The sequence below is a fragment of the Puma concolor genome, chromosome B1 (genome assembly GCF_028749965.1).
Source record: "Puma concolor isolate L17-30 chromosome B1, mPumCon1.1.hap2, whole genome shotgun sequence".
In the NCBI taxonomy this organism is placed as follows: domain Eukaryota; kingdom Metazoa; phylum Chordata; class Mammalia; order Carnivora; family Felidae; genus Puma; species Puma concolor.
Genome location: NC_141670.1, coordinates 64,268,650 through 64,295,522, shown reverse-complemented (window position 1 = coordinate 64,295,522; position 26,873 = coordinate 64,268,650). Strand labels below are relative to the sequence as shown.

The window sequence follows — 26,873 nt, the reverse complement described above, 5'->3', positions numbered from 1 at the left end:
ACTAAAATAAAATGATGGAAGTAAAGTAGAATTTGAAAAAATTTACACAAAAGTAAAAATTGTAACAAAAATTAAAGACAGATATTTTTAATAAAATTGAAAATAAAAATGAGTTTTTTCTCTTTCTGTGTTCAATAAAAAGAAAAGAATTGCAAAAGAGAAAAAGGAAAGAGAGGGGAAAAAAATTGAATAGATGAACCTGCTAACAGATTGAAGTAGGACTGAAATTGCTTCGTTTTCCCCTAGAGGTCAGTCCATGTAGCTCTTTATAGTCCATAAATTAAGCCAGTGGTAAGGTTTGTGTTCTTGAAGAGCGAAGTTGGCCCAGTTGGGCAGTGCTCGGTGTAACAGCTCCGCTGTCCACTAGATGGCGCTGCTAGCATACTGGGGTGGATTGGTGCTTGGCGGTGCGCATGCGCGGTAGCGGTGAAAAATGGCACCACCCAGCCACCCAGTCTGTTCTCCCAGATCAGCAATCACACACAGGTCCTTCATCTTTAGCTCTCGTCCACTCCCCGCTTTTCCACTGTCCGTGCCCAGGCTCCAGGCAGTACCTCTCTCCCAAGTTTTGTCTCAGATGCAGCTGTTTTCCCCGGCCCCTTACTTCCAAAAGACTGCAGCTTTGACCCGCTCTGCCCCTCTGCGGGAGGGTCTCGCTGAGCCATGGCTGAATGAGCAATGGACGAATGTCAGCTGCACCCAGGAACAGCTGCTGGACCCTGCTGTTGCCAGTGCCCTGAGACTGTGGCCAGGTGCCAGCCCGCCCCAAAAAAGATCGCGACACAGTGAAGCCTCAGCGTTTCAGGGACCATGGAAAATCAAAACACACATCTGGCACCAGGCTTCACCCTCAACGACCTTGCCCCAGCACCAGCGAATGTGGCTGCCTTCCAGGGTCTGCTGGGGCCAGGTGGCTTCAACAGTCTTCACCAAATGTCCTTCCAGCAGTGGAACTGTTTTCCCATGTGGCCCAAGAACCTCCCGGACCCCACTCTGTTCCTGGGGATTCACCTTTCCCACCAGAGTACCGCCAGGTATCGAGCTGCAGAGTTGCAGCCTTTGCGCTCCCCTTGTTTACAGTCTTAATGGAATTTAAACCCTCTCCTTTCTCCTTTCTCCCTTTTTAGTTTAGTTCCTGCATCTGTTTCCAATTTTGAACTTTCTCTTCAGCTGCTTTTGGGGAGGGGTGTTTTTCCCGTATGCTCCCCTCTCCCCCGTCTCCATCCTCTCTCCACCCGCAAAAGGGGTTCCCTACCTTTCGGGGCTTCTTGCTGCCCAAGTTCAGCTCTTCGTGTCGCATACCTGCTGAATTCTGTGGTTCAGGTTGTGCAGATTGTTGTGTTAATCTTCCAATCAGTTTTCTAGGTGTGTAGGATTGTTTAGTGCTGGTCTGGCTGTATTTCATGGACACAAGACATGCAAAAAGCTTCCATGCTGTTCCGCCATCTTGGCTCCTCCCCTGGAAAGAATATATTTTAGAGAAATATATGAACCAAGAACTATGGATGGATATATTAGGTATGGAGAAAAGAAAAGAATCTGACCTGATCATAGAGAAAAAGCATTCAGCATTTCAACATTGATTATGGTACTAGCTGTAGGTTATATACAACCTTTAATATGTTGAGGTATGTTCCTTCTATGCCTAGTTTGTTGAAAGTTTTTGTCACAAAAATATGTTGAATTTTGTCGAATTCTTTTTCTATATCTATTGAGATCATATGATTTTTTTACCTTTATTTTGTTAATTGTAGTGTATCAAAATTTGCAGATGTTGTAATATCCTTGCATCTCCAAAACAAATCCCACTTACTTGTGCTGAATGATCCCTTTAATAAATTGTTGGATTCAGTTTGCTAATAATTTGATGAGGATTTTTGCATCTATGTTCATCAAGGATATTGACCTATAGTTTTCTTTTCTTGTGATGTCCTTCCTAGGGATCCTAAAATGAATTAGAGTATTTCCCCTCTTCTAGTTTTTGCAAGAGTTTAAGCATCAGTATTAGTTCTTCTTTAAATGCTTGATAGAATTCACCAGTGAAGCCATCAGGTCCTCGGGTTTTCTTTGTTGGGAGGTTTATGATTACTGATCGGATCTCCTTACTGCTAATAATTAATCTGTTCAGATTTTCTATTTCTTCATGATTCAGTTTTGGTAGGTTGTGTGTTTCTAGTAATTTATCCAATTTGTTAGCATATAATTTCTCACAGTAGTCTCTCAGGATATTTTGTATTTCTGTGGTATCAGTTGTAATGTCTCCTCTTTCATTTATAATTTTGTTTATGTGAGTCCTCTTCCTTTTTTTCTTAGGAAGTATAGCTAACAGTTTGTCTGTTTTGTTTACAGTTCAAAAAACCAGGTCTTAGTTTCTTTGGTCTTTCCTATTGCCCTGTTAGTCTCTGTTTCATTTACTTCCTCTCTGATCTTTGTTATTTCCTTCTTTCTAGTAACTTTGGGCTTAGTTTGTTCTTTTTCTAGTTCTTTGAGATATACAGTTAGCTTATTTATTTGAGATCTTTCTTTCCCTTAATGCAGGCATTTATCACTATAAACTTTCCTGTTTGATCGGTTTTTACTGCACCTCATAAGCTTTGGTATGTTGTATTTCCATTTTCATCGGAAAAAAATATCAAGATACTTTTTTATTTCTCTTTTGATTTCTTCTCTGACCCATTGTGTGTTCACATTTGTTTAATCTCCACATATTTGTAAATTTTTCAGTGTTCTTGTAATTTATTTCCAGTCTCATGCCATTATGGTCAGAAAATATGCTTGATGTGACTTCAATCTTCTTAAATTTAAAAAATTTAAATTTTGTTTCCTAACACATGATCTATCCTAGGGGATGTTCCATGTGTGTTTAAGAAGGACTTGTACTCTGTTGCTGTTGGATGGAATGTTCTGTGAATGTCTGTTAAGTCCATCTGATTTAACATGTAGTTTAAAGCCAATGTTTCCTTATTGATTTTCTGTCTAGATGATGTATCCATTGTTGAAGGTGGGGTGTTGAAGTTCTTTACCATTATTACATTGCTATCTATTTCTTCCCTCAGATCTATTAATATTTGCTGGATATATTTAGGTGCTTCTATGTTTGGTGCATAAATATTTATAAGTATTATATTCTTTTGATGAATTGACCCCTTTAAAATTATATAAAGGCCATCTTTGTCTCTTGTTACAACCTTTGGTTTAAGGTCTATTTTTTTTTTTTTTTATGTGTAGATATCCCTGCTTTCTTTTGATTTCCATATGTATGGAATACTTTTTCCATCTCTTCAAGTCTATGTTAAAGCTAGGATGAATCTCTTGTAAGCAACATATAGCTAGGTCTTTTTTTTTTTTTTAATCCATCAGCCACTCAATAGTTTTTTTTTTAATATATGAAATTTATTGTCAAATTGGTTTCCATACAACACCCAGTGCTCATCCCAAAAGGTGCCCTCCTCAATACCCATCACCCACCCTCTCCTCCCTCCCACCCCCCATCAACCCTCAGTTTGTTCTCAGTTTTTTTTTTAAAATTTGTTTTTTCAACGTTTATTTATTTTTGGGACAGAGAGAGACAGAGCATGAACGGGCAAGGGGCAGAGAGAGAGGGAGACACAGAATCGGAAACAGGCTCCAGGCTCCAAGCCATCAGCCCAGAGCCTGACGCGGGGCTCGAACTCACGGACCGCGAGATCGTGACCTGGCTGAAGTCGGACGCTTAACCGACTGCGCCACCCAGGCGCCCCTGTTCTCAGTTTTTAACAGTCTCTTATGCTTTGGCTCTCTCCCACTCTAACCTCTTTTTTTTTTTTCCTTCCCCTCCCCTATGGGTTCCTGTTAAGTTTCTCAGGATCCACATAAGAGTGAAAACATATGGTATCTGTCTTTCTCTGTATGGCTTATTTCACTTAGCATCACACTCTCCAGTTCCATCCACGTTGCTACAAAAGGTCATATTTCATTTTTTCTCATTGCCACGTAGTATTCCATTGTGTATATAAACCACAATTTCTATATCCATTCATCAGTTGATGGACATTTAGGCTCTTTCCATAATTTGGCTATTGTTGAGAGTGCTGCTATGAACATTGGGGTACAAGTGCCCCTATGCATCAGTACTCCTGTATCCCTTGGATAAATTCCTAGCAGTGCTATTGCTGGGTCATAGGGTAGATCTATTTTTAATTTTTTTGAGGAAACTCCACACTGTTTTCCAGAGCCAGCCACTCGATAGTTTTGAAGACACAAACAAATGCAAAGATATTCCACACTTATGGACTAGAAATAAATACTGTTAAAATCTTCGCACAACTTAAAATGATCTAAAGACTCAATACAATCCCTATAAATATTTCAATGACATTTTTCAAAGAAATAGAAAAGCAATCCTAAAATTTGTATGGAACCACAAATAAGCCTGAATAGTCAAAGCAATCCTGAGAAAGAACAAAACTAGAATCATCACACCTCCTGATTTTGAACTATATTGTAAAACTGTACTAACCAAAACAACATGTAAATGACACAAAAAGATCAATAGAACAGAATAGAGAGCCCAGAAATAAACCCATGGGTTTATGGTCAGTTAATTTCAGACAAAGGAGCCAAGAGCCAAGAACATGCTGTCTCTTCAACAAATGGTGTTGAGAAACCTGGATAGCCACAAAAGAATGAAATAACCACTATCTTACAACATACATAAAAATAAACTGAAAATGGACATAAGACCTGAAACAGTAAACCTCCTAGAAGAAAACATTAGCATTAAGCTCCTTTACATCAGTCTGGGCAATAATTTTTTCGGATCTGACACCAAACCAAATGCTGCAAAAGCAAGAATAAACTAGTGGGTCTACATCAAACTAGAAAGCTTCTTTGCAGAGGAAAGCATTAAAAAATAACGAAGCAACCTAAGCAATGGGAGAAAACATTTGTAAACCATCTATCTGGTAAGGGTCAGTATTCAAAAAGCTCATACAACTCAATAACAAAAAAAGAAAAAAATAAAAAAACAGGCAAAGGACCTAAATAGATATTTTTCTAAAGAAAACACCAAAGGGGATGTCATCCACATCTGTCTATTATCAAAAAGACAAGTGATAACAGATGCTGGTGAGGATATGGAGAAAAGGGAACTCATACACACTGTTGGCAGGATGGTCAACTGATACATCTACTATGGAAAATGGTATGGAGATTACTTAAGAAATTAAAAATAGACTATCGTATATATGATCCAGCAATCCCACTTCTAGGTATATATCCAAAGGAAAGGAAATGATTATCTTAAAGAGATTTCTGTGCTCCCATGTTCATAGCAGCATTATTCACAATAGGCACGGTATGGGAACAATGTACATGTCTGTTGATGGAAAAATGAATAAAGTAAATGGCGTGTATATGGGGGCACCTGGGTGGCTCAGTCAGTTAAGAGTCCAACTTTGGCTCAGGTCATGATCTCACAGTTTGTGAGTTCGAGCCCCACATCAGGCTCTGTGCTGATAGCTCAGAGCCTGGAGCCTGCTTCAGATTCTGTGTCTCCCTCTCTCTGCCCCTCCACTGCTTGTGCTCTCTCTGTCTCTCTCTCTCTCTCTCTCTAAAATACATAAACATTAAAAAAGAAAGAAATAAAGAAAATGAAGTGGAACAAAATGCAATGGAACATTATTCAGCCTTAAAAAAGAAGGATATCCTGTCATTTGCAATATTCCTGGATGAAACTTGAAGGGATTATGCTAAGTGAAATAAGCCAGAAAGAAAGACAGAAATATTGCATGGTATCATCTAACTGTGGAATCTTTAAAAAAAAAAGGAAAAATAGTCAAAATCATAGAAACAGAGAGTAGAAAAATGTAAATTTGAGATATTTATTAGATTATACATGACATGTTGAGTAGGTGAGAGGATTCTGGAGAAAGGTTGGGCTAGAGATATTTGAGAGTATATAAGTCATGAAATTGGCTACCATGGACATGCAAATGGAAAAGCCTACAATCAGTTCACAGTCAAGGCCCAATGGAAAAGACAAGAGAGACAGAGAATGAGTGACTACCAGGTAGGAGGAAATCAAGAAAAAAGTGATGTTATGGAAGCTAACAGAAGAAAGTGCTTCAAAAGGAAGGGAGTAGTCAACTATGGCAGATGCTGTGGCAAGTCAACGTCAGAGAGAGTGATCACTGGATTTGAGAAAAGGACTTCATTGGCCATCCAGTCAAATGCAGTTTCAAAGGATTGCTGGTAACATAAGTCTGATGGGAGTGAATTGAGGAGAGAATGAGTGGTGACAAAATAGAGGCAGTTAATACAGAAAACCCAAGAAGTTTTTTAGTGAAGAGCAGAGATTTGCGAGTGATAGCTGAAGGCAAATAAGGGCTAAATAGAGCATTCTTTTTTAAGTCGAAAGATACAAGCATGTCTGTATACTAGTAAGAATAATTCAGTAAAAGGAAGAAACCTATGAGACAGGAGAGACAGGATAAACACAGGAGGAAAATCTTTGAAAACACAGTGTCATTGGGGTCCAGGTCACAAGTGGAAGAGGAGGTTCTTGACAATGGCAGATTGTTTCCTCCTTTGTAAAAGGAGAGAGTACAGATTCAAGGACAGGAAGGGCAGTAGGGTTCATGGCAGGAGGGTGGGAGAGTTCCAAGTGTACTGGTTTCCAAAAAGAAAATGAGTCTTTATCATTTATCAACTTTATCAGCTGAGTCAGGGGATGTGATATGACAGGGGGTGGAAAAGAAGAAGAGAGAGGAGCATGAATAAGATAGTCATTTTGGAGACAGAAACAACCTATGGAAATATGATAGATTTGCCAGAGTTGATTGGCTTCTGTAGATTCATGGTCATGGTTGTGTTATGAATAGATATTATTCATGTAAGCCTAACCCATACTCTTAATTCTTTCTCATTATGGAATTAAAAAAAACTTAGATAGAATGAGTGAATAAAATCAAGTTATAAATTCAAACATAGCTTTAATGATTAATGTAATCCTGTACCCCAAATAGTTGGTATCCTGTTAGAGAGCAGCAGGGTAGTGCTCATTAAATTCATAAATGAGTGTTCGCTTACAAGCTTGGATTTTGGAGCCATATAGCTCTTGCTGCTAAGTAGCTATATGATCTCAGCCTCTATAAATCTCAGTTTTCACATCTTTAAAACAGAGATTTTGTCTAACTCACAGAGTTTCTGTGAAGATTAAATGTGTGCTGATGTGGGTCAAGTCCTCACCACAAAGACAGACACACAGGAATTTGCCAATAATTGGTAGCAATCTTTGTTACTTGTAAAATGAGTGAAATTACAAAAATACTGAAATTGTGAATAGTGCTTTAATCTACTTGTCTCTATTCTGTAAACTGGCCAGAAACAGGGAATGAAAGAGAGCAAAGTGCATTTGCCTGGATAATCAGCTAATGCTAATGAAGAATTGACAATTCTTATTATTTCTCACTTGACTTACCTTTTTTTAATCCTCATTTCTGTGACCTTAACTCTTCAGCTCAAAACATAATGGAAATATTTCATTTTTATTCAGACCAAATTATATCCCTATTTAAAAAATAACTGGGGGTGCCTAGGTGGCTCGGTCAGTTAAGCATCCAACTTCAACTCAGGTCATGATCTCACAGTTCATGAGTTTGAGCCCCACATCAAACTTGGACTGTAACTAGAAAGCCAGCATCTAAAGCATGGAAACAATGGAAAAAGTAGAAAGGATACATTGTGCCCAAGGAAAATAAAGGTAGCCGGAAAGCCCAAAGGCAGTGTGTACAAATCAAAGGGCAGACAGTTCACATGTAGGAACTGGTAAATTACTATATTTCCAACTACTGGAATTAGTGCTTTTTCTCCATAATACCAATACTTTATTTTATATATCAGTTAAAAATGCTAAGAGAACCAAAGGTTTAAAAAAAAAATTCCATCAGCTTATTCTATCATTCCATCACTGATTTGAGTAATATGGATGAATGAGTGCTGTATGCCAATAAGACTAGACCCTAAAGATGCAGAAAACATTGGGTTACCTGCTCACAAATGCTTGCCTATTAGAACAGTTGGCCACTGTGGTGTAGGGTAGCAAGAGAAGCCCACAGAACAAAGCACAAGTAATTTTTTAATGTTCACAGAATGCCATAAATATATTTTTTCACATTTATTTGATATGCTTAGGTCATACGCCATTGAATGATCTTACTAGTCCAAGCATTCCTACATGAATGGCCAAAGTGACTGTACAACTTTTGCAACATCGCAGATTTTTTTTTTCTTGGTAGAATTAAAAAAACAGAACAACTGACTAGCAATCTCTATTATCCTCATTATTTAGCCATTTAAATGTCTGTTGTTGCTTATTTCAGTACAGTCTTTGAGAATTACCTCTACCATTAAGATGATTTTTCTAATAGTTTGTTATGCAAGAGCCAAAGGACCAGGATTACATTCTCTTATGGACAATTTAGATCAGAAAGGAACTGAAGAACACCTCTAATGCCACAATACATGGACTTGTTGCAATTTGTTTCCTTGTTATCAAGCATTCTGCTATGACAGAGATATGTGTATCTGCAAAATTTGTGCAATAACGCATTTTAGATAGTGGGAAATACCAAACCCACAAGACAATCTTTTAGAGAGAAAAATTACATTTTATAGTTTATTATTTTTGAGGCTTTCAAAAATGTCATAAAGTCAGAAGTAAAAATAAATGTTCTGTACATTTCTTCTAAATCACCATTAACTCCGAATATAGTAGATGTGCCTAGCTCTTCTTTGAAAGAGATGCATTACAGTTTCCTTTAATAAATCTTAGTGCACTGCAACTAGATTTAACTAGATGGAGTTATTCTGTCAAACCTTAATAAATGGGATTACAACCGAAAATCTATGCGTTTTCTAATTTATGACCTCATGCTTAGTATTTAAAAGAAAGGAAGGAGATTGGGCTGGAATTTTACAAAAAGCTAACACTTCAGTAATGTCATAACTAAAGTGAGATTTCCCTTGTTTAGAGGTTACTGGGCTAGAGACAAAGAAAATGAAAAGCAGCTGTGAAAAGCTTAGCTTGGGTTTATGACAAATGGAGGTGTGTTCACTATTTAAAATAAGCTCTTTCCCCCTCTTCCTGCTAGTGACTTTGTCAAAAGAGATGTATTAATTGTAAGCCAGCAAGATGTTCTTTCAGAGGATTTGGGGAAGCCTTTGTTGCACAGCAATTAATCATTATGGAAAGCAACTGAAAGTGCTTCTTTCACATGTGACTCCACTTGTATGAATTTGGGGAGAAAAAACTATATGTAGGGTGTGTGTGTGTGTGTGTGTGTGTGTGTGCAAGCTGGTTTCTCACCTCCTTTCTAAGTCACATGGAAGAATTAAAAGCATAACTACAGCTGCCTGGTTTGGACACTAAATAGCTTTAGAAGGAACTAGTCAAGGCCTTTTGACTGAAGTCCATATTGTCCATTTGGATATGATCATTATACCACATGTCAAAATAAAGCAAACTTCCTCTACCAAAAACACAAGAAATCACCAAGAAGATGTAGCTGAGTTTAAAATAATCACCTTTGAAGTGAGATGGTTAGAAAAGATACTTTTAAAAATAGCAAACTGGCAATTCAGCCTGGACTAGCACGACAAAGTCATGCTAAAGAGGTATTAGTGTCTCAGGGAAGGTAGAGATGGAATAGGATTCTATTCTTACCTGTTATTCATTTTTTAAACATAAAGTTCTGAAAAATGCAAATGCTATATTATCACCACTATCTGTGTGAGCAATCATTCCCTGCCAATGAATTAGGCCCAGATGATAATAATATACTTTATGAAAAAATTGGATTCTCCCTCATAAAAAAGAAGATTTAGATTCTTGTTGAAATATCTTAAAAGGAAGTTAATAACTATTTTAGCTATTGTATTTAACATCACTTTCCTGTACAGCCATTCACAGTGATTTTTTTCTTATTTTAAAGGAACAATGTGTCTTTGTTCAAAGTGTATAGCCCTTCTAGCTTCAAATAAGCCCCCTAAAGCCGTGTTCCTCAGAAGGTATAACAGGTGGCCTGGTCATAATTAGTCACTGCTATCCACACTGAAAAGTTGAGTAAATGGGCCTCTTCTAGCTATTTCTCAATAGCATTGCCTTGCAGTTTATGCAGAAAAACAGTGGAAAGATTAATTGAGAATGAATAAAAAGTTTATTCTATGAAATAATGGCAATTTACATTTCAGAACACCTTAAGCTCATGTTTAATACACATGTGAATATACACACATAGAAACACACACAGAAAACATGTAAGATTCTAGTTCCTTAGACTCTTTGATAACATAGTCTGTGTTTTAATTCAGAGTCTCTTGCATCTACTAGGTATCTTCTATGTGCTTAATAATATTATGGAGTATGTATACTAAACATCTGACCCCTAGCAAATGGTGAAAACCTTTGGTTAGATATGGCCAAATGAGTGATTTTCTTCTAGTCTACTCTAGGATGTTGCTTTTTGATTCTGATCATTATATTTTGGATGTTTTCCATTTTTCCCATGGAAATCTACAATTATCAGATTATCTATTGTCATCTACTGGTAATACCATAAACAACAAAATCCTCATGAACTGATTTCTAAACAACTTTAGCCTTTATTCAATAGAGTTTTTGAACTGTCAAGTGAACATAACTGAGGAAGGATCTCCCTGTTGAGTTCTGTGGTCCACAGTTTTCTCTCTCTTTGCTTTCTTTACTCGTGGTTTCTTCCTTTATTAGTAATAGAGGGTTTTGTCTTATTTGTTTTGTTTCTGAAAGGACTTTTAGGTTGGAGTTTAAGCTAAAAATTACTCCTAGAATTGGGCAGAAACAGTCATTAAAAAACTTCTTGAGTAGTAATGTTAAGTCTATTTCTTGGATGGCATTATTAAAAAGCAAACAAAAAACCCAGATTCCATGAAAATTCCAATGTCATGTTTCACAGATATATAAAAAACAATTATAAAATTTCTATGGAACAAAATGACCCTGAGTGGCTAAAGCACTTCTGAAAAAGAACAAAGCTGGAGGCATTACACTTCCTGATTTCTTCATATATGCTATAATACAAAGCTATAGTAATAATGTGGTACTGGCATACAAATAAACACATAGACCAAAGGAATAGAATTGAGAGCCCAGAAATAAATTCTTGCATATACAGTCAATTAGTATTTTACAGGGAAGTCAAGAATACTCAATGGGGAAAGCATAGTTTCTTCAATAAATGGCATTGAGGAAACTGGAAAATCTAACGCAGAAGAATGGCACTGGATCTCCATCTTATATCACTGCAAAAATTATTGACTTGAAATGTATTAAAGCCTTAAATGTAAGACCCAAACTGTAAACGTCCTAGAAGAAAATATCAGGAAAGGTCCTTGACATTGGTCTTGGCAATGATTTTTTTTAATCTGACACCAAAAGCAAAGGTAACAAAGGCAAAAATAAATAAGACTACACCAAACTAAAAAGCTTCTGCACAGCAAAGAAACAATCAACAAAATGACAAGGCAAACTGTGGAATGGGAGAAAATATTTCCAAAAAATATAACTTATAAGGTGTTAATATCCAAAATCTATAAAGAAGTCATACAACTCAATAACAGAAAAACAACTCAATTAAAAATGGACAGAAGAATTGAGCAGCTATTTTTTGAAGAATCCATACAAATGGCCAAAAGGTACATGTAAAATTGCTTAACATCACTAATAACTAGGAAAAATGCAAATCAAAACCATAGTGAGATACCACTTCACACCTGCTAGAATGACTGTCATAAAAAAAAAAAGGGAGATATCAAGTGTTGGTAAAAGTATTGAGAAAAGGGAATCCTCAGACACTATTAGTGGGAATGTAAATAGGGACAGCCACTATGGAAAATAGTAGTTTCCTCAAAAAAAAAAAAATTAAAAATAGAACTATCATATGGTTCAGCAATCTGACTTTTGGATATACAGCCAAAGGAAACGAAATAAATATTTTGAAAAGATATCTGCAAACCCATGTTCATTGCAGTATTATTCACAACAGTCAAGATAGGAAACAACCCAAGTGTCTGTCAATGGATGAGTGAATAAAGAAGATGTGGCACGTATATACATAGAATGTATATATGTGTGTGTATGTGTGTGTGTGTGTTTGTGTGTGTGTGTGCGTATATATATATATATATATATATATATATATATATATATATATATATAATGGAATGTATTCAGCCATGAATAAGAAGGAAATCCCGCCATTTGAGACAACATGGATGGACCATGAAGGCATTATGCTAAGTGAAATGAATCAGATGTAAAAAGTCAAATATTGATCTCACTTATATGTAAAATCTAAAAAAGCCAGATTCATAGAAATAGAGACCATAGTAGTGGTTACCAAAGGCTGGAGCATAGTGAAGGAGAATGGGGAGACAGTGGTCAAAAGGTACAGACTTCCATTTCTAAGATGGATAAGCTCTGGGGATCTAATGTACAGCATGGTGAATATAGTTAATAATATTGTATTATATACCCGAAGTTGCTGAGAGAGCAGATATTGTTTTCACCACCAAAAAAAAAAAAAAAAAAAGAAATAGTAATTATGTGATGTTATGGTGGTAATCATTTTTTAATAAATGCATACATCAAATAAAAATGTTGTACAGCTTAAACTTCTACAATGTTATATGTCAATTATATCTCAGTAAAGTTGGGGGAGAAACTAAGTCAACTGATTCATAAAGAAGCCCTGTTTTCTTTGCTAATTGCCTGATACCGATAATCTAACTACTACCAAAATATTTCTCTTTCCAGTGGTTCAACACTGGAGCCTCAACCACATAATAAGCTGCAAATAATGATGTTAGGATTCTCTAAGGAGACATTGTGCCCCTCCCCTTCCCCCATTTTTAAAAAGCTGTAAAAATTAAAATCTACCTCTGACAACTATCCAACTGTCCAAATACTCACTTCGAGAATTTAAGAAGAAAAAAGATTAAGTACATTCCCTCCTTCAAAAAGTTTTTGCAGGGAGCCTGGGTGGCTCAGTTGGTTGGGCATCCGACTTCAGCTCAGGTCATGATCTCACGGTTTGTGAGTTCGAGCCCCATGTTGGGCTCTGTGCTGACAGCTCAGAGCCTGGAGCCTGCTTCGGATTCTGTGTCTCCTTCTGTCTCTCCCCCTCCCCCACTTGCGCTCCGTCTCTCAAAAATAAATAAGTGTAAAAAAATTTTTTTTCTTAAGGTCTTTGCGATTACATGATAGTGCAACTCTAACTTACTATATCAGGCCCTGAGGCCTGAAATAGTTATTTCCTCAAAGAAACAAACACAGAACTGCACCAATTTGCTACAGGGACACTGAACATTTACAAATTTTACCTACCAGTTCTTTTCTTCTCACTTCGGGTCTTCTTGTCATGCTCCTCTGAGATTTAATCACATACACAACAAAAACTTGATGTTTGTCTCCTACCCCCTTGGAGCTATAATTTTAGTTTCTTTGTTATCTGCAGCATTTATCTTTTCTAGCCCATCAAATTTAGCCAAAATAATTTCTTTCCCTCTTTAGGAAGTTACACTTTTCCTTTGTAATCATGTACCGGTGCAAAGCAGTGGAAAGTTTGCATTATTCTACCATGTCCCTGCGACAGATTTTATTTCCTTTTCTCTCAGGCCATGAATTTCTTATGGAATCATATTTGCCCTCCATGTATATGTTATTGGTGATGATTGGATTGCATTAGGGGACCTGTTTACAAAACGTTTTCCTCAAATGTGAGATCTCTGTGCTTCCTGGTAGTTTTCTGAAACCTAGGGTTGCAAAATTTAAGCACGATGAAATCTCTTTCCATGGGGTTAACAATCATAGCCATGACTTATTAGGTGCCCTACATATGTCATACTCTTTACACAAACTATCTCTATTCATGACCACAATCCTACAGGAGTACTCTTACTTGAATTTTACAGGAAGGAAGACAGAAGATCAGAAAAATTAATGATTTGCTCAAGGTATCATCTAGTAAAATCCTGGTCTGTTTTTTTTTTTAATGTTTATGTATTTATTTTGAGAGAGAAAGAGAGAGAGAGAACATATGCAAGTAGGGGAGGGGCAGAGAGAGAAGGAGAGAGAGAGAATCCCAAGCAGACTCCATGCTCAGCACAAAGCCTGATGCGGGGGCTCTATCTCACAACTGCAAGATTATGACATGAGCTGATATCAAGAATCCAATGCTTAGCCGACTGAGCCACCTAGGCGCCCCAAATCCTGGTCTGCTTTACTATAAAGCAGAGTTCACTGCCACATCCCCCTGTCTAGTTACCAGCAAATATTCCCTCGTCATTTTTCCCTACTCTCTAATATCAGTCCTATCCATCAACTCTGAAACCACAATGAAATCTGCATTCTAGGATGGTGGTTTCAAACTTGAGTAGATTACAATTAAAGTGCAGATTAAAAGTGCAGATTCTGGGGCCTTCTCTTCCAGAAACTCTACCTGTTTTATAGTGGGACTCATACCTGTGTATTTTAACAAGTGCATCATGTGCTTACAATACAGATGGTCTGCAAATCATACTTTGAGAAACACAGACTTCATTTCTATTTATATCCCACTGGATCACACCTAAGCTTGCCTCACGTTAAAATGCTCCCCTTTTTCTATTAAGTCATAGAGTTTTGGATTTTGTTTAATTTTGGTTTTTGTCTGATGGATGACATATATTGCTTATTGAAACTTTAATGACATATCACAATGTGGATCAAAAGTAGGGTATTTACCCTAATTTTTACATAATTCCATTATATAGATCTAGAGTACTCCATATCTTTTTCTTGCCACTAATTCTTTTATTCCATTTTTCCACCTCTCTTGTCAATGCCTTTGTCACTTCAATATTTGGATTTACTCATGCAAACAGAGGACCCACTATTGCTGTCATTCAGGTAGTAGGGCAAACAATGACATTGATTACCTACCCTTGAACTACACTAGACTCTGTGAGAAGTTGCAAGAATGGAAGACCTAATAGATTCCCACCCAGAAATACGAATTCAATCTGATGCAAGTAATTTAAACAAATCCCACATATGTTTATGTTACATAAAGAAAATTATCTATCTATATAGTAGCTACAGATGTATGCAGACTTGCAGTTAAAAACCATTTGCAAAAACATGAACAATATATCTATTTAGTCTTTTACTTTTGCACTGATTCTTATTTATATGTAACCTAATAATCATTTTGGGACTCTCTTTTCCTTACAAAAATTAAGTAAGTTTGGATTGAACAGTCAATACGTGGCCTCTTAAGTTCAGAACTTCCTTCTATGGTTTCTGCAAATTCTTAACCTTATTTCCTTGGGTTCTATCTCAGAAACATAGCTTGGTCCTATCCTTTATCCCTTTTGTGGTCCTATCCACAAAAAAACTGATCACGTGATTTTAAGAGTGTAAATTTCCTGAGGATTAAAGGCATTATGGGAGGCATTTAGACCATGTACCACCCAACTTTCTGCCATACTAGTGGCTTCTGGCTCCTTCTGTCTTTTCCTGCCAGGTTATATTCCAAAGACTATACATATGCCCCTCTACTTCATCCTCCTCATTGCCTGCAAATGCCTGGGAAGTATAATATTACTTATTCTCAAGGAGCTATTCATTATCAAAGCAAGCCCAAACTCCCTGAAATTCTATGAATAAATTTTTTCCATCTTGGTTACATCAGTAAAGCCATCAGCTGTACCCAATAAATGGAACGACACTAAAAAAACACCTAGTTTTGAGTATAAAGTCAGAAATTATTATTTAATAAACATTGTTTATACACCCACAATTGAAATGAAAACAAGAAGCAATAGCAGCTACATAATCAATTATGGTTTGCGCTCCCTTGACCAATCTAATTCTATAGTAATATATGCATGTGTGGCCTCTCAGAACCTAAAATTGATGACATGTTTGTGCTCTAAAATTATGCAATTACTCTAAGGAGAGCCCCTTCATGCACTCATAGCAGATTTACATTTGATTTATGTACTTGCTTTATATATTCATTTTTATTATGTATACAGAAAAGCTATCCAAAAAAAAAAAACAGAGGTGGTGAAGGAGGTTGCTTAGAGGTGAGTCTACTTTCAAAAACAGTTGAAACTGGGAGTCTGACAGCAAGGTAGGCTAAAATAGAAAGTCTGAAACCAAAGAAAGCACTGGCCATTAAGTGCCAGCAAGCCCCCACACCTCCTTGTGTTGCACTATACTACAGCCCCAGAGCCTAACTTGGTTTTTGCTGGCTGATAGGGGCTCCATAAAAGGAAGAAGTAATTCAATGAGATAAGCATATCAGTTGATCTTATAATGTTAACTCTGAACCCATGAAATGCCAAGTTTATTTCAGTAGTTTCCTTTTAAGAAAGCAATTTAATGTATATTTCAACAAGATAAAGCAGTATTTATACTCAGGTAAGCCCTCAACTATTTGGAAAACAGTTACCTGCATTAGCTCCACCCTTAAAAATTCTGAGCAGACAGTGGTGGTAATATGTACATATATAACAGGAATAGACATAGTTCAGGACTATCATTGATGAATCAACTAACACATATAAATAGAAAATGGTGATCATATCCCCATTGTTGTGATCCCTTCATTATTATTATTTATTTGAATGTGGTTTTTTTCCTCACAGGAAACCAAGACATATCAAAAAAAAAATGTTCATCTTATAAAAGAACCCCTTCTCTCTATCAGCTCTTGGTTTTCTTTTTTTTTTTTTTTTTTTTTTATATATTTTTTTATTTATATATGAAATTTATTGTCAAATTGGTTTCCATACAACACCCAGTGCTCATCCCAAAAGGTGCCCTCCTCAGTACCCATCACCCACCCTCTCCTCCCTCCCACCCCCCATCAACCCTTAGTTTGTTCTCAGTTCTCAACAGTCTCTTATGCTTTGGCTCTCTCCCACTCTAACCTCTTTTTTTTTTTTTTTTTTTGTTCCCCTCCCCCATGGGTTTCTCTTAAGTTTCTCAGGATCCACATAAGAGTGAAACCATATGGTATCTGTCTTTCTCTGTATGGCTTATTTCACTTAGCATCACACTCTCCAGTTCCATCCATGTTGCTACAAAAGGCCATATTTCATTTTTTCTCATTGCCACGTAGTACTCCATTGTGTATATAAACCACAATTTCCTTATCCATTCATCAGTTGATGGACATTTAGGCTCTTTCCATAATTTGGCTATTGTTGAGAGTGCTGCTATGAACATTGGGGTACAAGTGCCCCTATGCATCAGTACTCCTGTGTCCCTTGGATAAATTCCTAGCAGTGCTATTGCTGGGTCATAGGGTAGGTCTATTTTTAATTTTCTGAGGAACCTCCACACTGCTTTCCAGAGCGGCTGCACCAATTTGCATTCCCACCAACAGTGCAAGAGGGTTCCCGTTTCTCCACATCCTCTCCAGCATCTATAGTCTCCTGATTTGTTCATTTTGGCCACTCTGACTGGCGTGAGGTGATACCTGAGTGTGGTTTTGATTTGTATTTCCCTGATAAGGAGCGACGCTGAACATCTTTTCATGTGCCTGTTGGCCATCCGGATGTCTTCTTTAGAGAAGTGTCTATTCATGTTTTCTGCCCATTTCTTCACTGGGTTATTTGCTTTTCGGGTGTGGAGTTTGGTGAGCTCTTTATAGATTTTGGATACTAGCCCTTTGTCCGATATGTCATTTGCAAATATCTTTTCCCATTCCGTTGGTTGCCTTTTAGTTTTGTTGGTTGTTTCCTTTGCTGTGCAGAAGCTTTTTATCTTCATAAGGTCCCAGTAATTCACTTTTGCTTTTAATTCCTTTGCCTTTGGGGATGTGTCGAGTAAGAGATTGCTACGGCTGAGGTCAGAGAGGTCTTTTCCTGCTTTCTCCTCTAAGGTTTTGATGGTTTCCTGTCTCACATTCAGGTCCTTTATCCATTTTGAGTTTATTTTTGTGAGTGGTGTGAGAAAGTGGTCTAGTTTCAACCTTCTGTATGTTGCTGTCCAGTTCTCCCAGCACCATTTGTTAAAGAGACTGTCTTTTTTCCATTGGATGTTCTTTCCTGCTTTGTCAAAGATGAGTTGGCCATACGTTTGTGGGTCTGGTTCTGGGGTTTCTATTCTATTCCATTGGTCTATGTGTCTGTTTTTCTGCCAATACCATGCTGTCTTGATGATGACAGCTTTGTAGTAGAGGCTAAAGTCTGGGATTGTGATGCCTCCTGCTTTGGTCTTCTTCTTCAAAATTACTTTGGCTATTCGGGGCCTTTTGTGGTTCCATATGAATTTTAGGATTGCTTGTTCTAGTTTCGAGAAGAATGCTGGTGCAATTTTGATTGGGATTGCATTGAATGTGTAGATAGCTTTGGGTAGTATTGACATTTTGATAATATTTATTCTTCCAATCCATGAGCAGGGAATGTCTTTCCATTTCTTTAAATCTTCTTCAATTACCTTCATAAGCTTTCTATAGTTTTCAGCATACAGATCCTTTACATCTTTGGTTAGATTTATTCCTAGGTATTTTATGCTTCTTGGTGCAATTGTGAATGGGATCAGTTTCTTTATTTGTCTTTCTGTTGCTTCATTGTTAGTGTATAAGAATGCAACTGATTTCTGTACATTGATTTTGTATCCTGCAACTTTGCTGAATTCATGTATCAGTTCTAGCAGACTTTTGGTGGAGTCTATCGGATTTTCCATGTATAATATCATGTCATCTGCAAAGAGCGAAAGCTTGACTTCATCTTTGCCAATTTTGACGCCTTTGATTTCCTTTTGTTGTCTGATTGCTGATGCTAGAACTTCCAGCACTATGTTAAACAACAGCGGTGAGAGTGGGCATCCCTGTCGTGTTCCTGATCTCAGGGAAAAAGCTCTCAGTTTTTCCCCGTTGAGGATGATGTTAGCTGTGGGCTTTTCATAAATGGCTTTTATGATCTTTAAGTATGTTCCTTCTATCCCGACTTTCTCAAGAGTTTTTATTAAGAAAGGGTGCTGGATTTTGTCAAAGGCCTTTTCTGCATCGATTGACAGGATCATATGGTTCTTCTCTTTTTTTTTGTTAATGTGATGTATCACGTTGATTGATTTGCGAATGTTGAACCAGCCCTGCATCCCAGGAATGAATCCCACTTGATCATGGTGAATAATTCTTTTTATATGCCGTTGAATTCGATTTGCTAGTATCTTATTGAGAATTTTGGCATCCATATTCATCAGGGATATTGGCCTGTAGTTCTCTTTTTTTACTGGGTCTCTGTCTGGTTTAGGAATCAAAGTAATACTGGCTTCATAGAATGAGTCTGGAAGTTTTCCTTCCCTTTCTATTTCTTGGAATAGCTTGAGAAGGATAGGTATTATCTCTGCTTTAAACGTCTGGTAGAACTCCCCTGGGAAGCCATCTGGTCCTGGACTCTTATTTGTTGGGAGATTTTTGATAACCGATTCAATTTCTTCGCTGGTTATGGGTCTGTTCAAGCTTTCTATTTCCTCCTGATTGAGTTTTGGAAGAGTGTGGGTGTTCAGAAATTTGTCCATTTCTTCCAGGTTGTCCAATTTGTTGGCATATAATTTTTCATAGTATTCCCTGATAATTGTTTGTATCTCTGAGGGATTGGTTGTAATAATTCCCTTTTCATTCATGATTTTATCTATTTGGGTCATCTCCCTTTTCTTTTTGAGAAGCCTGGCTAGAGGTTTGTCAATTTTGTTTATTTTTTCAAAAAACCAACTCTTGGTTTCATTGATCTGCTCTACAGTTTTTTTAGATTCTATATTGTTTATTTCTGCTCTGATCTTTATTATTTCTCTTCTTCTGCTGGGTTTAGGCTGCCTTTGCTGTTCTGCTTCTATTTCCTTTAGGTGTGCTGTTAGATTTTGTATTTGGGATTTTTCTTGTTTCTTGAGATAGGCCTGGATTGCAATGTATTTTCCTCTCAGGACTGCCTTTGCTGCGTCCCAAAGCGTTTGGATTGTTGTATTTTCATTTTCGTTTGTTTCCATATATTTTTTAATTTCTTCTCTAATTGCCTGGTTGACCCACTCATTCGTTAGTAGGGTGTTCTTTAACCTCCATGCTTTTGGAGGTTTTCCTGACTTTTTTCTGTGGTTGATTTCAAGCTTCATAGCGTTGTGGTCTGAAAGTATGCATGGTATGATTTCAATTCTTGTAAACTTATGAAGGGCTGTTTTGTGACCCAGTATATGATCGATCTTGGAGAATGTTCCATGTGCACTCGAGAAGAAAGTATATTCTGTTGCTTTGGGATGCAGAGTTCTAAATATATCTGTCAAGTCCATCTGATCCAATGTCTCATTCAGGGCCCTTGTTTCTTTATTGATCGTGTGTCTAGATGATCTATCCATTTCTGTAAGTGGGGTGTTAAAGTCCCCTGCAATTACCACATTCTTCTCAATAAGGTTGCTTGTGTTTATGAGTAATTGTTTTATATATTTGGGCGCTCCGGTATTCGGCGCATAGACATTTATAATTGTTAGCTCTTCCTGATGGATAGACCCTGTCACTATTATATAATGTCCTTCTTCATCTCTTGTTACAGCCTTTAATTTAAAGTCTAGTTTGTCTGATATAAGGATGGCTACTCCAGCTTTCTTTTGGCTTCCAGTAGCATGATAAATAGTTCTCCATCCCCTCACTCTCAATCTAAAGGTGTCCTCAGGTCTAAAATGAGTCTCTTGTAGACAGCAAATAGATGGGTCTTGTTTTTTTATCCATTCTGATACCCTATGTCTTTTGGTTGGCGCATTTAATCCATTTACATTCAGTGTTATTATAGAAAGATATGGGTTTAGAGTCATTGTGATGTCTGTATGTTTTATGCTTGTAGTGATGTCTCTGGTACTTTGTCTCACAGGGTCCCCCTTAGGATCTCTTGTAGGGCTGGTTTAGTGGTGACAAATTCCTTCAGTTTTTGTTTGTTTGGGAAGACCTTTATCTCTCCTTCTATTCTAAATGACAGACTTGCTGGATAAAGGATTCTCGGCTGCATATTTTTTCTGTCTAGCACACTGAAAATCTCGTGCCAATTCTTTCTGGCCTGCCAAGTTTCAAAAGAGAGATCAGTCACGAGTCTTATAGGTCTCCCTTTATATGTGAGGGCACGTTTACCCCTTGCTGCTTTCAGAATTTTCTCTTTATCCTTGTATTTTGCCAGTTTCACTATGATATGTCGTGCAGAAGATCGATTCAAGTTACGTCTGAAGGGAGTTCTCTGTGCCTCTTGGATTTCAATGCCTTTTTCCTTCCCCACTTCAGGGAAGTTCTCAGCTATTATTTCTTCAAGTACCCCTTCAGCACCTTTCCCTCTCTCTTCCTCCTCTGGGATACCAATTATGCGTATATTATTTCTTTTTAGTGTATCACTTAGTTCTCTAATTTTCCCCTCATATTCCTGGATTTTTTTATCCCTCTTTTTCTCAGCTTCCTCTTTTTCCATAACTTTATCTTCTAGTTCACCTATTCTCTCCTCTGCCTCTTCAATCCGAGCCGTGGTGGTTTCCATTTTGTTATGCATTTCGTTTAAAGCGTTTTTCAGCTCCTCGTGACTGTTCCTTAGTCCCTTGATCTCTGTAGCAGGAGATTCTCTGCTGTCAGCTATACTGTTTTCAAGCCCAGCGATTAATTTTATGACTATTATTCTAAATTCACTTTCTGTTATATTATTTAAATCCTTTTTGATCAGCTCATTAGCTGTTGTTATTTCCTGGAGATTCTTCTGAGGGGAATTCTTCCGCTTGGTCATTTTGGATAGTCCCTGGCGTGGTGAGGACCTGCAGGGCACTTCCCCTGTGCTGTGGTGTATAACTGGAGTTGGTGGGCGGAGCCGCAGTCAGACCTGATGTCTGCTCCCAGCCCACCGCTGGGGCCACAGTCAGACTGGTGCGTGCCTTCTCTTCCCCTCTCCTAGGGGCGGGATTCACTGTGGGGTGGGGTGGTCCGTCTGGGCTACTTGCACACTGCCAGGCTTGTGATGCTGGGGATCTGGCGTCTTAGCTGGGGTGGGTAGGCAAGGTGCACAGGGGCAGGAGGGGCAGGCTTAGCTTGCTTCTCCTTAGGTGATCCACTTCAGGAGGGGCCCTGTGGCAGCAGGAGGGAGTCAGATCCGCTGCTGGAGGTTTGGCTCCGCAGAAGCGCAGGGTTGGGTGTTTGCGCGCGGAGCTAGCAAGTTCCCTGGCAGGAACTGGTTCTCTTTGGGATTTTGGCTGGGGGATGGGCGGGGAAGATGGCGCTGGCGAGCGCCTTTGTTCCACCAAACTGAGCTCTGTCGTCCGGGGGCTCAGCAGCTCTCCTTCCCTTTGTCCTCCAGCCTTCCCGCTTTCTGAGCAGAGCTGTTAACTTATGACTTCCCAGACGCTAAGTCGCGCTTGCTGTCGGAACACAGTCCGTCAGGCCCCTCCGCTTTTTGCAAGCCAGACTCGGGGGCTGTGCTTGGCCGGCGAGCCGCCCCTCCGCCCCGGCTCCCTCCCGCCAGTCCGTGGAGCGCGCACCGCCTCGCCGCCCTTCCTACCCTCTTCCGTGGGCCTCTCGTCTGCGCTTGGCTCCGGCGACTCCGTTCTGCTAATCCTCTGGTGGTTTTCTGGGTTATTTAGGCAGGTATAGGTGGAATCTAAGTGATCAGCAGGACGCGCGGTGAGCCCAGCGTCCTCCTACGCCGCCATCTTCCTGCCTCAGCTCTTGGTTTTCAAGGTCAATCTTTCCTTTCTTATATTTTTGAATGAACCCAGGGGATGCTGATATACGATGGCAGTTGCCTGACGAATTAGGAAACCACTCATATAAAGGCATGTGTATATTTTCTGACATGCTGACAAACAGTGGCTGTATCATTGACCTGTGGATTGGCACATGCCAGTAAGAGAGGGTCTGCTGGAGCAACCAATGTGACAGGAACTTGAGGCAGGCTAGTCTGAGAAGGCTCCAGGAGGGAAAGAAAGTTAACATGGATGAGAGAAGAGACTATTTCAGTCAATTGGCTGTGGTGGGTGCAAAATGAGATAGAGATCAAAGGGAGAGCATTAACTGGTAGCAGAAGCAAAAGTTTACCAGGAAGAGAGAGTACATAAGACGGGAATTATGAAATAAGTCTAGAGGCCTGTCATCTAGAGTTATAATTTAAATTCAAATTACAACTGTTACCCATTATAAACAAAAGGTAATAATTGAATGAAGTCTCATATTAAAGAGACTCTTTCAAACATTTAAATGACACAGGACTTTCCTCTGCAGTGTTTTGATAAGTGGCTACTCAGACTTCTTTAACATCTTAGGGTAATGAATTTCCTTCCTTGCTAAGAAGGACGTTCTTATGTTAGAAATCTCTTATTATAATATTTTCTCTTTGGGTAATATCCACTCCCATTGATTGTAGTGATATGTAGAACCACACAGAAGAACAACCAACGTCCCACCTGTTGGCCATGGAGTATTTAAAAGAAAAAAAGTCTAATGAGCCCTTGCTGGAGGACATTAAATATTTTTACCCTTTCATCATCCTAGCTGTGCTAAAATTTAAAAGTATTTAAAGAACATTTCACTTCTTATTTTCCTCACTTAACATTTAGCCCTCATTCCAGTAATAGGTGATTACTGATCATTTTTGACATGAATATAATATCTTCATGCCTACCTGTGGAACTGTACTTACAAAGGACATTAAAATATGCTATTCTTGAAGTGCCTGGGTGGCTTAGTCTGCTTAGCTGTCCAACTCTTGATTTTGGCTCAGGTCATGATCTCATGGTTCATGAGATGGAGCCAGCCCCTCATTGGGCTCTGTGCTGACAGCATGGAGCCTGCTTGGGATTCTCTCTCTCTCTCTCTCTCTCTCTCACTCCCTCTCTGTCCCTCCCCTCCTCACACACACACTTCTATAAACAAACAAACAAACAAACAAATGCTAATTCCTAAACCAACGAACAAGAGTAAATCCTTACCACTGTCCATTTTTTATATTTATCACCCTTTACCTTGAAGCGGTGTCCTTTATTGACTTCTCCTAGTTCTCTTCTACCTGTCTAGCCATTTTATGCTGTTATGATGCCTTTTCTTTTCTTTTTCTTCTACCACACCGTAAACTACTTATATTTCTCAGGCTTCTATGTTTCAGTCTCCCTCTTTTCACTCTTACCTCGTCCTTGGCAATCTCATCTGTTCTCACAATTTTAATTACTGTTCTCAAGCTTTAAAGCCACAACTCTTTATTCCTTACATAGATCACTTTCCTAACCTCTGTAAATCTGCCTATTGTATATCTCCACCTAGATGTTCCAATGCTATTCCAAACAAACAGCTTCAAAATGGATCTTTTACTCTCTCCCCACACCTGGTTCTCATCTAGTACTGAGAGTCATCATAGGTGATGCCACCAGCCACACAGACCAGAAATCTGGGGGTCACCTTTCATCTTCGCTTCCCACTCCTCTCCCTCTGGGCTGTGTCGATCATAAGTCTAGTTGATTCTTTTTGCCCCATTAACTTGAATGCATGCTTTTCTTTGATTCACACCCCCACAACCTAGTTCAGAACATCTTTATCTCTTGTCTAAACTCTTAGCTGATCTCCTTATTCTAAGTTTTAATCTTTCCAAATAATTTTTCCATATTGCCTCATGAATGATTGTGCTAAAAGGCAACTTAGGTCATGTCGTTCCAACTACTTAAAGCTCTTCACCTCTTTTAATCACCTGTAAAATAAAGCCCAAACACTTAGCATGGATGAAAGACCTCTCCCTATCTGGCCCATGCCTATGTTTACTTTCTTCTCTCCTGTCAATCTTCCCCATACTCTGTAGGTCTTAGCAGTGCTTATTGTTCCATCTGCTTAAAAGGAGCTCCCGTCACTCATGCGCTCTGTCTTCTTCCTCCCTGGTAAACAACTGACCACTTGCAATCCTTTCAAATTCTTGCCAAATAATTTCCCTGACCAACCCACCCTCTTTTGTATTAATTCTTTTCTCCTGTATACTTATATTATGCCCTTAGCCACATCATATTATAATGTATGTCTTCAACCATGTATCTATCCTATGGGACTCTGAGCTCCTTGAAAAAAAAAAAAAAAGATTGCTTCTTTTCAATGCTCTATTTCTGTCTCCCTCCCTCTTGTGCATAGTAATTCATAGGCACATAGTAGTTCAATAAATATTTATTAAACAAGCAAATGTGGTTACTAAAATCCAGAAATTATCATAAAACTTGGCAGTCTAGTAAGGAGAACATATAAATAAACCATTCAAATATAACACATTCTGCATATCCTATATGGGTATCACAGTAACACAGGCTTACAGACTATCCTGCCCCACCTATTTGTGGGTCTCAATGCATAGCACCTCTAGGCTTGACATATTCATCTATCCATGAATGAAAGCTATTAGAATCTGGGGGAAATACTGATAACTCCATCTTCCCCATCGTGATATAGAGAAACAAAGGGGGAAAAAAGAAAGTGAAAAGGAAATAGGAGGGGTGCCTGGGTGGCTCAGTTGGTTAAGCATTCAACGTTGGCTCAGGTCCTGATCTCACGGTTGGTGAGTTCGAGCCCTGCATCAGGCTCTGTGCTAACAGTTCAGAGCCTGGAGCCTTCTTCAGATTCTATGTCTCCTTCTCTCTCTGCTTCTCCCAGGCTTGCACTCTGTCTCTCTCTCAAAAATAAATAAATAAATAAATAAATAAATAAATAAATAAATAAATAAACAAACATTAAAAAAATTAAAAAGAAGGAAACAGGAGAAGGCTAGTATAAAGGGCAAAGAGGTAAGGATGGGGGAGGAATAGGTAATTGTTGAAGTAATGGAGATCCTAGCACATATATGCACTAAATAAATATTTCTGAATAAATGAATGAATAAATGAGTGGTGATGGAGAGGATAGAAATAGAGGAGTAAAAGGCAAGGTCTAAACCTCAAACTCTAGGCTACAGACCATGCTGGGAGGGACCCATTTTTAAGGAGTGTAAGAAAACCTCCAGAGGAAGTGACAATAAATATCTGGTTGTTGATTGATTCCACCATCAATTCATAATCACCACCTAAACTAAGCCCACATCTTGCCCAGAAGTCTAAGCTCCACTTGCTATTTCACCCTCTGACATCCACAGTGACATTTTCTTTTCTTTTTTTTTTTTTAATGTTTATCTATTTTTGAGAGAGAGAGAGAGAGAGAGAGAGAGACAGACAGACAGACAGAACATGAACAGGGGAGAGGCAGAGAGAGAGGGAGACAGAGAATCCGAAGCAGGCTCTAGGCTCCGAGCTGTCAGCACAGAGCCCGATGCTAGGCTAGAACTCATGAACTGGGAGATCATGAACTGAGCTGAAGTTGAATGCTCAACCAACTGAGCCACCCAGGTGCCCCCACAGTGACATTGCAAACCTTCTCTACCCTCCTCAAACCCCTGGTCTCCCTGCCTCCACCCTCAAGGCAAAAAGATGACCTTACCTCTGCTTCACAGAGAAAACATAGGCCTGTAGATGGGCATCCTCTCATCTTCCAAATGTTAAATAGGCACACCCATCTAGGACTGTATCCATTTTATTCTCTCATTACTCTGGAAGGATTGTTTCTTTTGTCTCTTCTGTCATCTTGTGTGGGAATCCATTTCACTTGTTCCAGATCTCTTTTGTGTATTTAACCTCTTCCTCATAATTAAATCATCCAGATTTGGTTGAGTCCTTAACCCTTTCCTCAACCACACATTTCCCTCCAACTCTGAAGCTTCTTTTGTCCTTTGCTCCTGTCTTTCCAAGTCAAGCTTCTTTAAAACTGCTGCTGTTGTAATTAACATTTCTATCCCCATTT

General features: G+C 38.6%; 1 protein-coding gene across 2 annotated transcripts in view; it reads right to left on the bottom strand.

The window, feature by feature from the left end:
• The window catches only part of LOC147581671 (uncharacterized), a 79,746-nt gene that overhangs the window by 19,179 nt on the left and 33,694 nt on the right, over positions 1 to 26,873 (bottom strand). The window contains exon 2 of one of the 2 annotated variants that reach the window (XM_086702899.1): positions 1,256 to 1,459. In XM_086702899.1, the coding sequence (XP_086559025.1) occupies positions 1,256 to 1,459 (204 nt within the window). Of the gene's footprint in view, positions 1 to 970; positions 1,460 to 26,873 lie in introns of those variants that run through there. The other variant, XM_086702898.1, reaches the window with a different exon arrangement.